Genomic DNA, 20,067 nt, shown 5'->3' on the forward strand with positions numbered 1-20,067 from the left:
TACGCCTAGAATTCTATTTCTTGAAATTTAAATTTAAGAATCAAATTATTTTCAAAATTATTTATTGAAATTCTAATTGTGTTGTATTGGAAATGTAGATGCAACCTTACTTCAAGTGCGAAATTTGATTTTAAAGTCTTAATTTGAATATTGTTTTGTCACAAATAATACTAAGACAATTCATTGTTAAATTGACATATGCACACGTAGTACGAACTTTAATTATTTGGACCATAGGAAATTCAACTCCAGCCAGCCCATAACCATCTTTTTGCTTTCTAAAACTCTATGGTGGAGATTTGCTTCCTACACCTCTTGTTTACTTACTGCATCCCACGAGAATTTTAAACAAGCTGAATGAACAAAAATGTCCTTAGGTATCTATTTACCTCCTTCCTTTCCATTTGTGTGTGAACACCTTCCTCACTCCCTTATTTCTTTCTCCTTTGTCTTGGTGGTAGACACACTCATGCGATGAAGTGGACATTATTTTTTCTTATTTGCACATATTTCCATATAGCCATTTCCAGAATGCATAAAAAAACTTCACTTCTGGAAAAGCATTTCCGGAATTATGCATCTTGTATTCCAATATTGCATTTTAGATATGGGGATGCAAGTAGTAAATTTTGAAGGCAGGAAGAAATTGCCTCTATTGAGTCTTTGCTTCTTTTATATAGCCCACATAATCTAGCCCATTATAAGTCCCTAAATTAACGCCTCTCCTTGGGCCTGAGTGTATAAAATTATTTTTGAATTTGTGTGCCATTATGGGATTTGAGCTAACAGCTTAAGATTCATCTTGTTTCTTAGCCGTTAGAGGACAAAATTATTAGGGGGATTGCTATTGGTTCCAATCTCACTGCTGACCCTTAACTAAGTGGGAAATTTTTTCCCACAATGGAATCATAATTCTATTGTATAACTGCATATAAAATTTATGTTTTTGTTGTAGTTACAAAGATGCAAACAAAATATAAAATAAAAATATTTTTATTTTAGATTTTATATACAGAAACATGTTTTCATTATATATTTTGTAGACACTCCTTGTACTACAATGAAAATGTGTTTTCGATGTAGATTTTATACAAAATTCTCATACTACAATAGAAACGTATTTTCAATATAAGGAGATGTGTATAAAATACTCAATGAAATCATGATTCCACACGCAAAATTTGAAATGAGAACATGTTTCTGTTTCAGAGTTTGTACACTGAATCATGATTTCTTTGAATATTTTATATGCATCCTTTGTATTATAACAAAAATACGTTTTCATGGTAGATTTGTACAAAACTTATATAGTACAATAGAAATATATTTTCATTGCTGTATACGAAGTGCATATAAAATACTCAATTGAATCACAATTTTTTTACAAAATTTGAAATAAAAATATTTTTGTTTCATATTTTATACATAGAATTGTAATTATGTTGAATTTTATTGACTTAGAAAAATATAATGAAATCGTAATTCTATTACAACCGAAAAAAGGTGTGGGGAAAATTAGAGAGGAACAAAAATGTCTTTTCATCCCATTTTCACAAAGTGATAGGAGCAGTTAGCAATTGGGCAGATTTCCAGATCGAGACTATGTAGATGTAGTACACGATCGCATTTTTTAAATTAAAAGAAACATCATATATATAAAAATTGGTCGGCATAAGATAATTTGGAGATTTGCATCATGTAATAATTGCTTTCTTGTTCATGGAAATTGCTTTCTTGTTCTCCTCATCAGTAGTGGAAATGTTAAGGCATTTCAATTTCAATTTCAATCCATGTCTACCCTGGGTTGGTCGTCTTCCCCAATAGAAACCTCATCATTTTGGTCGGCCAAACGCGTTAAAGATATGGTGCAATTGATTTCTTTAAAGATATAGCCATCAATTAAAGCATAGATTTTATGCATTTCTTTGATGCTAAAAAACCGGTTCTTTTTGGAAAAATTTCAGGTCCTTTTGCCCTAAAACGTGTTGGACTTGTTTTATTATCAATTAAAGTCGGTGGAGCTCAATTGGATAAGGTGTATTAATTTTGCTGACGATCTTTTTCAACTATCTAAAGTTCCTTCTCAGAAAGGCAGTATACATTAATTGCAAAATCTATTAACAAAATTTGTCTGGTTATTAGCCTTCGAATTAGCACATGAATCTTTGCAATATATTGCTTTTAATAACGTGCCCAGTCTGAAGGGGTTTCTTGAGCAATTAACACACCCGCATCTGTAACAATGAATACTACACACGATGATGAAGAATAAATATATATACCTACATATAACATTTTTTAAATACTAACAGAATTAGAATAGAGGATCCACAATTTTATTTTACTGGGGGATGTAACAATGAAAAGAAAAAGAAGAAATTACTTTCATAATAGAGTTTTGTATAATAACCAAAATTAACTGAGTATGTACATTCATATTGAATAATCCAAAATCACGTTAAAGTATCACTTAACATGAGTTTAGGTTAATATTGTTCAAGGATTGGTTTAGAGTCCAACTATGAGTTACAGCAATCGTAAATAGTTTTTACATTAAATATAAAAATTTATATATATATTGTCTTACTTTGAGTTTAAATACATCTAAATATAATCACTGTTGAAAATTAATTTTGCAATGAGTTTACTTCGAAAAATAACTTAACAATAAAAAGTAAAATAAATAAAATAAAGTGATTTCAAAATCAATAATTATTTATTTATTTCTAAAAATATAGTTAAATGAGAAGACAATGTAAAATGTGTAACATATTCAAATAAAAAATATTCACAAGCAAAAAGATAAAAACCACGAGATCCACACAAGAATAAATGATACATCAGCAATCTTTTTATTATAATTTATTGTATTTATGTTGTTTTTCTCAATTATTTTTATTATAATGATGTCACTTAAATGAATATAAAAATTGTTCTTGTAATTAGATGATACGTACTTAGGAAGAAGACCTAGTCTAAGAGCATTTCAGTGTCAAGTGTAATTTATTTTTCAAAGTTAGACACTAGTGTTTATATAAGACTGCATCGCAATCGACCGATTCGTATATCGTATGTGATCTTACCCATTGCTTTCGAAATCCTCAGGCACATAACTCAAACGGTTAAGGTTGTTAACAATTAAGGATTGATCGATACATGAGGTATGAATAAAATATGGACCATCAAATGGGTTCAAGGGAAAAGGTGGATGGTCGGGGAGGGGGTCAAGAGGGTACACAACTCTAATCTCGAGTACATAAATACGAAGAGACTAAGTGCAGGAAGCAATCATTCAAGAAACGATTGAGGGATGATGAATAGAGGGAATATATAACTCTATAGTCTTAAGTGCATAAAAACAAAAAAAACTAAGTACAAGAAGCAATCGTCCAAGAAACGACCAAGGGAGAGGCCAAAGGGGTACAAAATCCAATCATCAAATTAAACTTTATAACCAAGACAAACAAACCAAAACAAAATTAAGTCTGATTAAAAAATTGTTTTCAAAACTTGTGTGACCCACTCTTATGATTTTGATCCAAATATCCTTATTTTTTGAGTTTTTTTTTTAAAAAAGTCTTCATTGAATCTGCGTTCAAAAGCAAATTATACCATGAATTTCATTCATTTATTTTGTTATTTTTTTTTGTGTGTGTGTTCATGTTATAAAATAAGCCTACACAAATATCCTTTTGTTCATAATAATATCCCTAGTTTGGACTCAAAAGGAAGGAAAGACCTAAAATAAACCCTAATGTTAAACTAATCCAAATTAACAATGTTTCATATGAAGACATGGACATGTATCAATGACGTGTATATATATATATATATATATATATATATATATATATATATATATATATATATATATGTAACAATGTTTCATGAAACCCTAGGTCACTCATTGGCAGTTATTCTGTATTGCAGCGTGTATTCGTGCAATTCTAATATTGATTATTGTCTTCAATTAGCTTCTTCGATCACATCGATTTGGACTCAGTAAAAATGTGGGGGATTGGACTTAGGCCTAGTCCGTGACGGTAGCCCGTTTACTTGGCATACATGCAACATACACACATTAAGTTTCAAATCTCCAAATTGCTTTTTCACGTGTTATTTTCAATTAGCTTAAATGTTTTAGTTGAGTCGTTTTCTCACTCTATGTTTAAATTCCGAGGAATTTATTTGCTCTTTTTTTTTTTTACAATTTTATGCTTCAGATTTTAGTTATAAAAAGGTTCTTCTACTTCATTTATTTTCACTTTTGGGATAATTTTCCTATTTAATAATCCTTGCACTTGAGATATAACATGGATGATTAAGTGATTAACCGTGATATCTTGCTCTATTCTTCTTTTCTTTGTAACAAGTTCCTCTAATAACATTCATTTTTTCTTATTGAACCACTTGTAATTTTATTAAGCTTTTACCAATTAATTCAGAGATGAAAACATCCCATCAAGGATGATCAAAATGATTAGTTTGTCTTCAACTCCAAATTCCCTTTTTCCTTGCTAGAGGTAGGCACTGGACAATTTCATCCACTAATGGGTCTTCGATTAAGGTCCTCAATTTTGATTGTTTAGAATCGAGGAGCTAGGGAAAAAGAGAATATAGAGGGGGTTGTTAGGCTTATTCTTGGGTATCACTTCCCAAGGGGGTTCTCATAGTAGAAGTAAGGAGTCATTCATCTGTAATTCAGAGGAACTTGATATCTACTTAGTTTGGCCTATATTTAGTGGATCCTACTATTTGGGACGGAAATATTATTGACCCAGCTCTTGATATTTTTTTTGTGAGTAGAATAACATAGATTTAATCTTGTAACTATATTCAAAATATTTTATCTTTCCTCATTTGTACATTCAAATGATGATCTCTTGGTTGATAATTTGTATTATTATTCTTATTGAAACTTCTTATCACTCTTGAAAGAAAACTTGATTCGCATAATCTAAAAAATGAAAATTTACACTTTTGATGAAGACAAACTTCATTCACATAATCTTAAGAATTTGTCACTTCTGAAAATGACCAGCTCCTTTAGGGGTGTCAAATCGAGTCAGGCCTGACGGGCTGGCCCGGTCCGTTCTCCAAAAAAGTTGGGTTGGGCTGGAATTTGAGATCCATAAACCGTTTAGGTCTGTCCCGTTTAGCCTGCAAGCCCAACGGGCTAGAGGCGGGTCGGGGCGGGCCAGCCCGCAGGCTAGTGCTTTTTGTAAAAAAAAAATAGATTATGGACTCTGAAATGACCCAAACACACTCTCGCAGTCCAAATGGCCCAAACGCACGCAAGCCCAACTAGACCTTCACTTTTCATTTCTCACTTCTCACTTTTCACTTTATATTATTTTGGTAATTATTTGTCACTTCTCACTTTTTTTTTATAGATGATGATGATTTCTTTGATGAAGATTCAATTGTGAAGACAACTTCTTCCAAGGGTGCATCCAATGTTGATGTGGATTAGAGGCACACAAGGTGACAAGGTCATCTAGATTCTAGATATTGAAGTTTGTGTAAGTTTTATTCTTTTATTGCTTATTACTAGTATATTATTATTTTTAGTTATAAAAAATTATAAAAAGACAAGAGTTACATTCAAAATTGATGTTACCAACAACAATAAAGGATAATACAAAATATGAAAAAAAAAATTGACGAGCAGGTGGGCCGGCTTGAAATGCGCCGAACTAGGAAAAATAACTCATTTTGCTTAAAGGGTCGGGCCAGACTGACCCATTTATGACGGGCCAAAATAGACCGGGCCGGCCCTTATTGACAACCCTAAGCCCCATAATGCAAACCACGCAAAGTAATCCACCACCATCATGATTGCATTATTACAATTGAATTTATCTCATTTTCTATTTAATAATAAATAATAAAATGATTCTCCACCCATTTCTTAACTTATATATACTTCAAAAAGAAAAAAATAATAAAATAGAAAAAATAACAAATAATACTAATAATAAAAATGAAAAAATTAAAATTTTTGATTAAATATACAATTTAGAGTCTATAAAAAATTGAACTCAAAGTATAAATATTAAGCAAAAGGGATTATTTAAAAAAACATTTTTATGTGATAAATATTTTTCTTTTAATAATTTTTATTTATATTTTTAAACTCTTTATTATTATACCTTCATCCTAAAATAATTATGTCATCTTAGATTGTTTTATTCAAACAAATTTAATTTTATAAAATCAATTTTATATGATCGTTAATTTATTTATTTATAAATTTTATAATTTATCATTAATATTATAAATAATATAAGAAAAAAAAGATGTATAATGTTATATTAAAAATCTAAAATAATAATTATTTTAAAATACTATTTTTACACAATAATTATAATAAGACAAAATATTATTTAGACAATCCCTTATCCAAAACTTGCAACAAGAATTAATCTTTGTAAAGTGACAATTGTAAACTGACAACAGCTTCTGCTAGAAAAAGTCTCCTACATTTAATGTTCAGGGATATCTAGGTCAGCATAAAAAGTAAAAACACAAAATAAAGAACCCCAACTTGAAAAATGGATAAGCATTGTCATCCATCACCATTAAATACCACGCAACACAGTTCTGATTAACTTAAATTTTGGCCTATCATTCCAATGCATGTTACTCTGCCTTATAAACCCACCAACTTTCTCCTTTTTACACACACTTACACCCACTCTTCATATGACACTTTTCTCGATCTCGGTAGAGAGATACTACTGAACACAGAAAGCAAATACACCACACGCCCCCTTCTCTCCCTGTGAATTTCATAATGGCATCTTCTTCCACCTCTCTTCACGTGGAAATGTGCAACAACCAGTAGCTGTAGCTCTCTCCAAAAAATAAAATTATTGTGGTGTCTGATGATGACACGCATATCAATTGACATTGTTTTAGAATTTTGTACTACTAAAAACTAAATAAATACAGCGTGAATAATCAAATTATTAAGATTATTTTCGTGCATGACATGACTGATAATATTAGTGCTATCATCATCCAAATTAATATTAATTAATTTCTCTTTAATGGATCATTCAAGTGAAATATAAATTTATTTAAACGATACTTAATTTTGTTTGTAAATTATATTGAGTATACAAATATTTATAAAATTTTGCGTTTAGATAATTTATTATTAACTTAAAACTGTTGTATACAAAAGTAACAACAAACGCTTATTAGTATTTGCACTCTAAAACTCTCTTAATAACTTTCTATATATAATCGTTTTGTAATAAAATTTTGTTTAAAAATTTTATATACGACAGTATTCTCTATTAAATACATATGATAATATTCTTATATATAATTATACCAAGTGTACTAAGTATTGCGGAGGTTCTGTTGTTTGTAAAACATCCATGGGATTGTGCTTCAAATTTTGGATTTTTTTTTTCATTTTCTTAATATGGGGTTAAATTAAACATAAAAGAATATTCTTGGTTCCGCTGATCATCAAACTTTGAGAGTTTCTCCTGCTTCACCAAACTTTACCAGCAAGATATATGAGTGTTCATACTCGTTTATGTTGCCAAAATGGCAATACGAAGCATTTGATGGATTTTTAATTTTTTAATGTTGTTGTACATATATTTATTAGACAAAACAAGGATAAAACTTAAGCCCACCCTAAAGAGTTATTTGATGGGTCTAATACCTAAATGATACACACTCACCAAATTTAAATTAAAAGTCTCCATCTAATATTGTCCCATGCATGTAAAACTCTATAATATATACTAATGGAAACTCCCAGCAGTGACGGAAGTAACCTTGGCCACATCTGCTGGCTTTGGTGTTGGCAGCAGAACAACCGCTAACACGGCACTCACGGCGGCCGCCACGGCACCCAACACAAACGCCGGCAAGTTGCCACCACCAAACCACTTATCCCACTGTCCACTTATAGCCGATACTATCATCTGTTTAAATGTTTGTACATACATAATTAGTCAAATAATTGCCAAAAATGTAATCAAATTAATTTCATTGCTATGGATTACGCTAAACAAAAACATATACAATTCTTAATATAGTTATGACATGATGGATTAGATGACAAATATACGAAGTAAATGGAGTCTAACCTGTGGCACGACAATTGCAACATTGAGGACACCCAAGGATAAACCTGAAAATTTTGAAGCAAAAAGAAAGGTTATATATTTTGATTTATGATTGACTATATCAGTTGGTCGATTTCTATAAATTTTAACTAACTACCTTAATTTATATATAAAAAAAACTTAAATTTTAACCATAATATTTATTGTTAACTATTTTAAATATAAAACACACTAAATGCCTAAATGATACGGAGTTAGTTTACCTTGGCCTGCTCCTGAAGTGGAGGAGTATATAGATGCCAGTGCAAAGGGGACGCTGAAAGTAATCTGGGTACACACATGCAGATTACAGAGAGTATTAGTTTAATTTACAGCACATATATTGATGTCAAACTTTTAACTTTTTTCACATATACATCTTACTAAATAACAATTGAAAACTCATTTTCGCCTCAACCTTCCAAATAAAAACAAAAAATAAGAAGTATTTTTTCATATGTTTAGTATGCAATACTTACTAACATCTGTAGGCTATATATAAAAGTATCGTCCGCAAAATAACTGAAATACTCCTTGGTACATGCCAAGTGCAAGATTCTTTAAGCCGATGAGGGGAATTATTTTACATTCATAAATAATCAAACGTTTCTTTTTTAAGAAATGAAACGTACTTAACATTAAATTATTTTAATGATCATTATCAAGGACACTTACAACGATAATAAAATATTATACATTCTCTTAATTATTAAATGATCTTAATAATCATTTAATGGTTTCAAAGACTTTATACGTTTTGCGGATCTGAAAATTATAAATTAGTTTATAAAAAGAATAAGATACATTTTCAAAATCTTTAAAAATTCATTCTTCTTACATGGTACGAAATAACTTACAGTTACTGATAAGAAAACATAATATTCTCTCTTATATGGTTTTCTTCTCTTACAACTGAATAATCATTTTTTATCTTAAAGATTTTATAGATCTAAAAAAATATTTGAGCTTTTAACTTTTCTCACACTTCTTTTTACTAACTGTCAATTGTAAACCTCATTATTCATGTGTCCTCAACCTTCCAATTAAAAAAGAAAAAAAGTGGTTTGGTCAAAAGAAAAAAAAGAGGTATTTATAATTTAACATTTTTGTGAGAATGAGGTATTAATTATAATGATAACCACTCATAATAAAATATTATTTTCTATATTACTAAATCATCCTAATAATAATTTAATTACTTTAAATATTAAATATCAAATATTTTCTAGATCTGAAAAGTATTGTTTGGTATACCAAGGAAATAGTAACTTTTTTGGTATTTCCAGATCTGAAAAATGTGAAATAGTTAAAGAAAATAAAAACAGAATAAGAAAACATTTTCTAAACATCAATAAAAAAAAATGCAATTTCCATATACATGCATGGTAAGAAATCAGAAAAAACCTTACAGCAAGAGGAACACCAAGGACGGAGAAGAAAGTCAATGCAGCCACTTGCACACCAACTGAGGGATGCCCAACAGCAGAAACGCCGTTTTTCCGTTCATGTTCTGCAGCCCTTGTGATAACCACCGTCATTGCCATGCAAACGGCGAGAATTACGTTTACGATTCCCCATAGCCACTTAACTCCCCCAACGAAACGACCCAACGGTTCCACCGTCAACGACATCAATGCCAAAACGACAGAGTTCAGCATAAGCCCCAACGCCCCCTTATGCACTCCCGAATCGTATGCTTTCTCCCCCACCTTACCACCGTACACCTCACGCCCCATCCAATCAGTATCGAACAGCATGTACGGAAACCACGCCACCCAGTTTATAGCGGTCACTACCATCAACAACCACATTGGCCTCTTTAGACCTTTAAACGCAGCCCAGAGTTCCCCAAAGCACGACCCCGAAACGCCGTCGTTTTCGCCATTGTTGTCATCGCCACGTGGCGTGAATTGTGGGTCGTCGACGCAAATGAGCACAACGAAACAAAGAACCAGGAGGAGGACAATTGAGAAGAAGAAGCAGCTCTTGAGGTTTGCACAGAACACGTCACACGCTTCGGTTTGTGTGAATTTGAAGGCGCGGTGGAGTTTGTCGTAGGAGCCGGCTGCGTAGCCGAGGACGTTTCCGATGGCCATGAAGAACGAGAAGAAGGCGTTGGCGGTCCTCGTCTTGCGGTGGTCCCCGGCGGCGAGGTCACCGAGGAAGGCGCGGCATGGACCCTGGAGCATGTTGTTGGCCACGTCCAGGATCCAGAAGCCGACCACAAAAACCACCACCGCGCGTGGACGGGTCTTCTTCGTGAGGTCATCGCCCGCCGCGTGTCCTATATCGGCTGCATAGCCGATGAGGAACACAGCAATTGCGACGGCGATGGCTCCGACGAAGATGAAGGGACGGCGGCGACCAAAGCGGGATCTGCATCGGTCGCTGCTGTACCCTACAATGGGCTGCACAAGCAGCCCAGAGATTGGGCCGCAGAGCCAAATGAACGACGCCCATGCGTGAGGGACGCCGAGGGTCTGGACGTACGGTGTCAGAAGAGAGAGCTGTAGGGCCCACCCGAATTGAATTCCCGCGGCGATTGACGAGACAGCGAACATTTTTCGGAGAGGACTAGGTCCCGGTTGTTGTGCTGTCTCCACCTGAAGAGACGAGGAAGGAGGTTGTTCCATTGTGAAAGAACAACAAATTCACACACAGAGAAAATATGAGAAAGAGAAAGATGATTTTTTTTTTCTTTCAGGCTTTGGAGAGAGGAAGCAGAGTGTGAGAAAGTGGAGAGAGTTGGAGAGTTTATAAGGTGTGAGGAATTGCGATGGATACGTCAAATTATGAGTCAATTAGAAGAGCTGTGTCGCGTATTGGCGTGGTTTTTAGTGTTGAGTGGCACAATCCTTATCCATTTGTCAACGTGGGTTCATCAAATTTTATTATTTTCACACTACGTAACTTTAACCAAAATATTGTTGGACATTGAATGTCAAAGACTATTTATGAGGGCCAATTAATTCTCTTATTAATGTAATCTTTATTGATTCATTTACCGGCTTTTTGAAAGGTAAAAAAAAAAACGGTTTAAAATTAAATGAAAAATATTCAAAAATATATGTCACAATAAAATGTACGTATCCGTTTCTTTTGAAAAGATTCCACCCATTGTAAATTATGAATAAGATATGTGTCTATAATGAAAGAAATAAAGTACGGTGTTGCAATTTTATTTGATGCATGCCAAGATTGAGGAAAAAGTGAAAGTTGTTTATCAAAAAGATGAAAAGTATTCCGTAATAGCCAAAGACTTAAAGAAAGAAATACAATTTTTTAGGTAATAATAATAAATAATTAAATTAACAATTAAAATCATAGATTTTATACAAAATTATCCTAATTTATATATCAGATAAATTAAGTCACATTATAGTATTATGTAAAAGAAACAAAAAATGGGATTAAAAAATTAATTTACAAATATTGTATGGAACAATATTGAAAAATATAATAAACATAAAATTCAAATACATTTTTATTAAAAAGTTATTTTCATTTGAGAGGAAAGATTTTAAAATAAATAAAAAAGTAATCCAGTAACACAAATTTGTTATTTAATTAAGATTTTAAGAAGATTAGCTTATAGAACATATATATTTTTACAATATCAAACATCCTTTGAACTTGGAAGGACAGAGGAATTTGGGTGGTTCTCTATTATTACTAGCTTTGTCTGGATTAGGATAAGCTTGTTTATTAAATCAAGATTCAATACATGAGTTTTTTTTTTATATTTTAAATACAAATTTAATATACTTTTTTTTTTCTTGCCACATGTATCTATATAGATCTACCTCATTCGCAAGACGTCTAAGACATTTTGAGGCCTAAGGTGAAAATGTTTAAAGGGTCTTTTTTTTACAAGAATTTTAAAGAGACTTGATATATTATATAAAATCAATTTTTATATTAATCTTCTAGTTTTTTTAGCTGCAAAATCATTTATCAGAGTTTTATAATTAAGCAATTCTAACCTTTACTTTCAATAGATAAAATAGTTAACTCATTCAATCTATCTTGTAATATTGTTGATTTTAGATATGATTTAAATAATTTTAATTTTGAAAAACTTCTTTCAGCAGTAACAATTGTTATAGGGATTGTTAATAAAATTCTATATGCAATGTAAACATTTGTAAAAGAATCTAAATTTCAAATTTTAATTTAATACACTGTTAATTTTTTTAAAAAAATTGTGAATTGGTATTTTAAATATTATTTAAATTTCAAATTGACTCAATTAAAAATTTAAATTAATTTATGTATACAAAATATCAACATGAAATAAAATTTTAATTAAATGTGTGATCTTATAATTAATATTTTTCGCCAAAATATTTTTTTTTATATGTCAACCATAGACATTAAATTTAAATTTTGTACTAATTTCAATAGATTTTTTTTTAGGTAAAGGAGAGGTTAAATATAAAATAGATATAAAATATTTTTCTTTAACATTTTGAAATAAAATTAAAATTTTAAATAAATGATTTATGATAACCATTACATTCATAATTTAAGATTATGTAGTTTTATTAGTGAAAAAATGATTACAAATAATAAATCATATCTTAACAAAATTTATCACTTAATAATTTAAATTAAAAAAAATATTAAAAATGTAAAAAAAAAAATCTTGAGGGCCTAAGACAAAGGCTTGATTCACCTTATGATTTCCACGACCCCTGCTCATTGGGACAAAGCTAATTTTACTCATGTTAATATAACTATGGTTGACTTAAAAGAAAATCAAACATGAAATTTTCAATTAAAAAAATTGTTTCCATCACATGTAAACACAGAATCCAATCACTACGTCATCCCATCTTATTAAATTTAATACATGAGTTAAGATCCACTCAACTTAACTTTTCAAGGTAATATATCATTTAATTTGTAACATTATATATAATTAAATTAGAGAATAATTAAAAGAGAAAAAATAACTATAAGATTCGTGATAAAGAGATGAGTCGAGTTAGTTAATTTGAATCCCCCACTAATAAAAAATTAATATTGACCGATAAAATAAAATTGTAGAATAAAAGAAATATAAAACATATAATATATAAAAATAATATTGGTATAAATAATACTATTAAATAATTTTCATTTATAAATCATATTGCTTTTAATTAAAATGAAATCAATCTAAACACATTTTATTTAAATAACTTGAAAACATATATTATTTTATACATTACGCTAGACGGAGAATGAGTCCAACCGCATGCTTTCAAGGGACCTCATAATAAACATGAGTTTTGTTTAATACTCTTTGCGTAAAAGGGAATCAACAAAATGAAAGGGAAGTAACAGAAAATGAAGACATGTTATGGGGTCATGAAAATGAAACATTATACTTTTGTATGGCCAAAAATCACCCCAATGTACATACGTCGATCAATCATATATGCATGTTGCTGGCACATGCAATGATTTTGAAAGGTTAGGGAAGAAAGAATGAGTATTTTGGTAGTTATACCCAATTTTTTGCACCCTTCAAATTTGTTTAGAATTGTTTGGCTATTCACTCAACAAAATTTGAAATGTTTTGACATTTTGGAAAATTGTATATGGATATATTTTTTTTTTCATAACACCTTTTATAAGAGATCATTTAATTTTTACAAAATTGTAAATTTGATCTCTTATTTATGTCAGAATTTGATTTTGATCATCTTATAATTTAATTCACGAATTTAGTCCCTCAATTTTTTACAATCTTATTATTTGAGTCTTCAATCTCGAAATTGAATGTTAATTGCTAATTGTCAATGTTGATCATCACGTATTTTTTATTGGACATTAATTTCATGTACCTAATTAACGTCAACCTCTAATAAAATCCTGAGATGTGGTGATCAACGTCCAATAAAAACAGGCCAAGTATCAGTCAAAGTAAGCAATTAATCATCAACGTTTAATTTTGGAGTTGAAAATTGAAATAATAGAATTAAAAAAACTGAAGAACTAAATTTGTAAATTAAATTATAGAGAAATTAAAATCGAATTATATGAAAAATAGAATGACCAAATTTATAATTTTACGTTTTGTTTTAAATATAAATGTGATTGTCTTTTCTAACAAAAATTTAACCTCTAATTTTTTTAAAGTATTATTTCCTTCTGGCAAAATTAACACATGTTAATTTGGATTGAGAAATAAAACTCTTAAATATAAACAACCTATTTTTTCAAATAAAGATAAGTAAAACTAATAAATAATTATAGCAATAATCCAGTAACTAACAAAAATTAACACAAAATTAAGATATTTATTAGGTTATTTTAATAATTTATTATAATTTGAGTCGCTTATAAACTAGTTTGACCGAATTAATAATTTATAATTTTTTTGGCAATTTCAGTCCATACATGTGTGTGCGTGACTTGAAATAATAGATAGATTAATTAGTTCAATGCTTATTTACTTCCACGTGTAGTTGTGGTAATACACTAATAAAGTAGTATCTTAACATGCATATTAATTAAGTTGGCGCATGAACTTCAACCAAACTACTCAAGTGTTTCAAGCTTATGTGTGAAAAGGTTGTTGAATATCCATCGCTTCATTTTTTATATTCCATGATTATAAACAAGAGTGCAAATTGATAAAATGAAAAATAAATAGAAATTAGATTTTGCCCTCAAATTCTATATTCTTAGTTTCAAAGGCTCCACTATTTTCTTTTTTCTTTTTAAGTTTGAAATATGTGTTTTTTGTTTTTTATTTTTTAATGAAAGTCTTGGAATAATTTATTTTCTAAAAAAGTCAAATTTGACCCATAGGCCTGATGTAGTTTAAGTCATATTGGCCAAGAATAATTTATTCCTAATTTGCATAAAGTTTGATTTGGTAAATAAAAATATAAAATATTTACCTAAACTTAAAAAGGTAATGCATGGTGAAGAATTTGTGTAATAAATAACTGTAGGTGACTGTGAAACCAACATGGTGACAAAGGTGTAGGTACGAAATTTGAATCTTAGAGGGAAAGTTTCACTTTCTTTATACAAGAAAATTCTAACTAGCTAGGAATTACACGGGTTGGTTAGGTTGATCTTTTTGCCTAGCGCAAGTTCAATGAATAGTTTTTAAAATACGGATTAAGCAGACAAATCAAACCTGTTAATAGATTGAACCTATTAAACCAAACCTTACACAAATACTATATGTCATAAATGCTTATTTTCCTAGTAACGCTAGAGGCATATATGTCTCATTAGACTTTGATTATCTTATGCAATTTATTTTAGTTACTTTGTAATTTTTTGTTTTTAGTTGATAAGCTTATTTGTCAGTTTGATAAAGGATGTTGCTAGGTGCATTCGATATTATTGCTTGTGTATTTAGCGTTTTTTTAAAATGTTAAAGCTGTAATTGTGTTTTCTTTGCATTTGTGATGAGTGTGCGTGAGGATGATCTGTAAATCGTACAAATCAACTTGATCCGTAAAAGACTTACGGATCAAGTTGATTCGTAAAAAACTTACGGATCAAGTTGATCAGTAAGCCTTTTACAGATCAACTTAAAAGGCTTACGGATCAAGGTATTTCAGTTTTTTCTCCTTAAGTGCTGGGTGACCAGCAATAATGCTGGGTGCACCTAGCAACACCCTTTAATAAATAATTGTTTTTTAAAATAATTTTAAGCATTTAAAAATATAATTTTAAGTAATATTTTAAAAATACTAGCTTCAAATTTTTTATATTTTATTTTTATCCTTGAATATTTATTAAATTTTTTTTATTAATCTTTCAAATAAAATATAATTTTATTATTTGCTTTTTTTTACTCATTCATGTTATATTTCATAAAATTGACAATAATAAATATTAATTTTTTTATTTTCTATTATTTTAAAAAAATTATATTAGATGGTTTGTTTTAATCATGATACTAATTAACATAATAAAAATTACAATGACTATTTAAGTATTTTTTTATACTTTATTTTAAACATGATTAAAATATTTTAAGATATAATATAAGATTAATACTAGAACATATAAATAAAAATATAATAATTGAAACTAAAAATATAATTAAAATATTTCATCTATATATTAAAAATTATAAGAGTTTAAAATTAATTAAAAAGTAAAATTATAACACTTAAAACTGTATTTTTATTTATAAAATAAAATTAAAATTTATATAAAAAATCATATAAATATGTTTATTTTTGAGCTATTTCAATATATAATTTTATGAAGACCTTATAATAGCTTTCAACTATGGGCTTCAGCTTCTTTGAATATGACAATGAATCCATTACTCTGGCGATGGGGTAATTTTGAGAGTAAGAGATGAGCACGACGCTTTGAAGATGGCTTGGTACATGGAGGAGGAGATGATCTTGTTGATTTGGACGACGAGTAATTTTTTTTTTGATAATATCTTTTTGTGTTTTTAATTTAAAAATAATAATAAATATATTAGTGATTAAAAGTTGTCACTATTCATAAGTAAAAATCATTAGAATTCTGATCATAATGTTATTAGTTTCAATTTGGCGAAAAGCATTTAGTTGAAAAACCTTTAAAAATTAAAGAACCTGGTTGAATCGTTTGAAAATTTAGAAAGTTAAATAATGAAGCCTAATTGGAAAGGCGAAAATATGATTAAAATTGATAATGAAGCCTAATTGGAAAGGTGAAGATATGATTGCTTTTTATGTGGACCCCCTACTCTCCGTATTCATCTCCCTATCAAGTGTGTCGGAACTAGCCACACGTGTAACGTTTATTCTCTCACTCAAATCCACGTTCTTTTTCTAGTTCTAGCTGTTACCTATAAAATAAAAATTGTCACTGTTGTATCATGTTTTTTTTTTTTCTTTTTCTTTTTTCAATTACATAAATTTAAATTAGAGATCTATTAAGCAAGACAGATCAAAAAGTTCAAAATAAATAAAATTTATATATATATATATATATATAAGTGAATTGATAAATCATAAAATCATATATTTTTATAAAATATATTAAATCTTAAAGTTATAATATACTAAGATATGGTTATAATTTTGAATTAAATTATGTGTGATTTAATATTTTTAAATTTTTTTATTCAATTTTTTAAAGGTTAATTTTCTTTTTTTTTCTTGTATATTAAAAAAAAAAGTTTAGTCCTTGTATTATAAATGACATATGATTTTAGATTCTTATTTTTTTAAAAATGAAATTACTCTATTTTTAATTTGTTTCAAATTTGTTTTTATGCCAATTTTCCTTTTCTTAAAATACTGATAATATTGTAATTTATTTTATTTTAAAATCTACGGTTCTCACTTTCACGTTTAGAAAAACATTCATATGCAAATAATTAACACTTGATATAAAACGAAGTTATCATTTGATACGTTTTCTGTTGATGCAACTAACTAACACTAGTTCATATCAATGATACCTAGACTATTAAAAATTAGACTATAAATGAACAAATACTTACGAAGAGGATATTTAAATTAATTATATCTTCGTGTATAAATGATCAACATGGAAAGAATATGATCGTGGATGACGAGGGAGTGGAGACCCAGTAAATCTGTTGACCTTATTTAACCATCTTATAAAAAGTTTTACATATTTCGATCAAAAAAGTGTCAAATATATAAGTATGCACACATAAAATAAAATAAAATTAAAGTGTATAATAAATATTCCTCCTCTTTGAAAAAAAATAATTATTCCACCATTTTGAAGAATTCAAAATCAATTTACAAGTATGGGCCCTGTTTGATTGTTCTTGTTCATGATGGTGACCACCAAACCAAACTCGAGTTTAGTTGTCTTCTGCATGTATAGATCCGTGTTTTGACCATGCATACAATGAGATTTTCATTCAAATTTTTTTACCACCTTTGGAAAAAGAAAACATATAGCTAATATATATTCTTATACCCCCATTGATAATATTCTGAAATAAATTTCAATTTGTCGCATTCTATTTTTCCTGTAATGTGCTGTATGGATAAATACCTAAATTTATTTATAAATATCAATCAATATTTAATAGACAAATATGCAAGTTGCATTTAAATACTGTACCAATTTACACCTCTCGACTTATGGCCTCAAATTGGTTACAGCCTATGCCTTTATCTTGTACAGATATTGGCTAGTCCAAAAAAATTAAGGGTGTAAGTGGCTGTAGGTGATTCATATACTTGAATTCACTTAAATCAAATCAGATAGTTTGGACTAGATAATTTTTATGTTTAGATTAAATTTGAACAAAATTAATAAATTTCTTGAATTTTAAATTAGATAATGAGTTTTAACATATCCATTATTTATATTAAATTATTATTATTAATATATGTAATATATAATATATTTTTAAATTAAAAAATATAAATAAACTTGAATTGAGTAAGTATTGATATATCCTTTACCTTTATGATGAAAGCGACAAGGATTTTATTAATTAAAGTTACTTGAGATAAGTTTCTAAAAATATTTTGAATCTATTTATAAAGAATATAGATATCGTAATATCCCATTGATTTTGGTACCAAAAAATATTTGGAACTCATTCTCACTATCTTTATTGAAATTTCTTATCTCGAATATGATATGCTTAATTTATCACCCTGATAGATAGATACATAGATAGATAGGAGTCAAGTTAAGAGAGTATTATGTGATAACACCACAAAATTTTCTTTTTAATAAAAAAATCTAAGAAACAGTTGGGCCGTAGAGATTGGTCGTGGAGCCAAATGAAGAAGGCTCAAGCGTGAGGGACGTTGAGGGTGTGGACGTACGGTGTCAAAATAGAGAGTTGTAGGGCTCACCTGAATTGAATTCCCGCGGCGATTGACGAGACAACGATCATTTTTTGGAGAGGACTAGTGATAGGCTCGAGATTCAGAAACTGGTTTAAAGGCCAACACCTCTAGAATAGAAGAAGAAGATAAGGAACAAAAATATAAGTATTGAAATTTCTCATTGCCTGCTTGCTTATTACATTGCTTATTTTATAGTGCTTCCTAGTAACAAAATTGTACTAATTGATTCCCTAGGAATATTACACTAACGAAATTTGTTAGGCTGCTCCCTGATAGCAGAAAACACTAAGGCAAGCAAGGATCCTAAGCTTTTGTCCATTTCTTCATACGTAGTCTCTAAGGTGTGCTGGTTTTGTGAGCTTCCTTTTGGGCTTGTCCTCTATTTGCACCTCTCTTTTTGTTGTTGTCTTTGTTGTTGTTGTTGAGACTTGTTCTGTATCATCCCTCGGGCCTTGCAAATTCACCTTGTCCTCATGGTGAAAGTCGCTGCACAACTGAGACCAATCTTCCCAGGACGTTTCTTCTGGAGATAACCCATTCCACTGCACAAGTACTTCCCATGGTGCACTTGGTGAAGCTCGACGATAGTCTAGTATTGCAAGTGGAGAAATAAGGGGTTGATGATCAGCAAATTGAGTTGGTAAGTCTGCAACATCTATGTTCTCCAGGGAGCCATGGAATGGTTTGAGCAAGGAGCAATGAAATACCGGATGAATCTGAGCTATTTCTGGTAAACGTAATCGATAATCTACCGGGCCAACTCGTTCCTAGACCTGGAACGGACCATAATACCTTTTAGCTAATTTTTTGGCAATTGCTTAAGCTCCTTTTGTCGAAGTTTGTCGATGGGGCCGGAGCTTCACCAGAACCCAATCATCTTCCTGGTAGTGCATGTGCCGGCGTTTCCTGTTGGCTTGGCACTTTATGGCTTCTTGAGCCTTCAAGAGTTTCTTACGAATACTTCGGAAAATCTCCTCCCTTTCTGTCAAAATCTCTTCCACGACATCAACCTTAGAAGTTCCAGCAACGTACTCTGGAAAATTGAAGGGTTTGTGAACAAAAGTGATTTCATAAGGAGTCGAGCCCGTGCCCCCAATCCAAGATGTGTTATGCGAGATCAACCCAAG

General features: G+C 30.0%; 1 protein-coding gene across 2 annotated transcripts; it reads right to left on the reverse strand.

Moving 5' to 3' along the window:
• Positions 1–7,549: 7,549 nt before the first annotated feature.
• On the reverse strand, positions 7,550–10,911 carry LOC114389625 (sucrose transport protein SUC8-like). 2 transcript variants are annotated; one of them, XM_028350334.1, is made up of 4 exons: positions 9,542–10,906; positions 8,357–8,420; positions 8,115–8,158; positions 7,550–7,949 (listed from the first exon to the last, which is right to left on the reverse strand). In XM_028350334.1, the coding sequence occupies exons 1-4, from the start codon at positions 10,763–10,765 to the stop codon at positions 7,767–7,769; spliced, it is 1,515 nt and encodes a 504-aa protein (XP_028206135.1). In that variant the 5' UTR covers positions 10,766–10,906; the 3' UTR covers positions 7,550–7,766. The 2 variants fall into 2 exon arrangements, with proteins under 2 accessions (XP_028206135.1, XP_028206136.1); XM_028350335.1 differs by having other exon boundaries at positions 7,809–7,949; positions 9,537–10,911.
• Positions 10,912–20,067: the final 9,156 nt, after the last annotated feature.

The sequence above is a fragment of the Glycine soja genome, chromosome 16, assembly GCF_004193775.1.
Source record: "Glycine soja cultivar W05 chromosome 16, ASM419377v2, whole genome shotgun sequence".
Classification (NCBI taxonomy): domain Eukaryota; kingdom Viridiplantae; phylum Streptophyta; class Magnoliopsida; order Fabales; family Fabaceae; genus Glycine; species Glycine soja.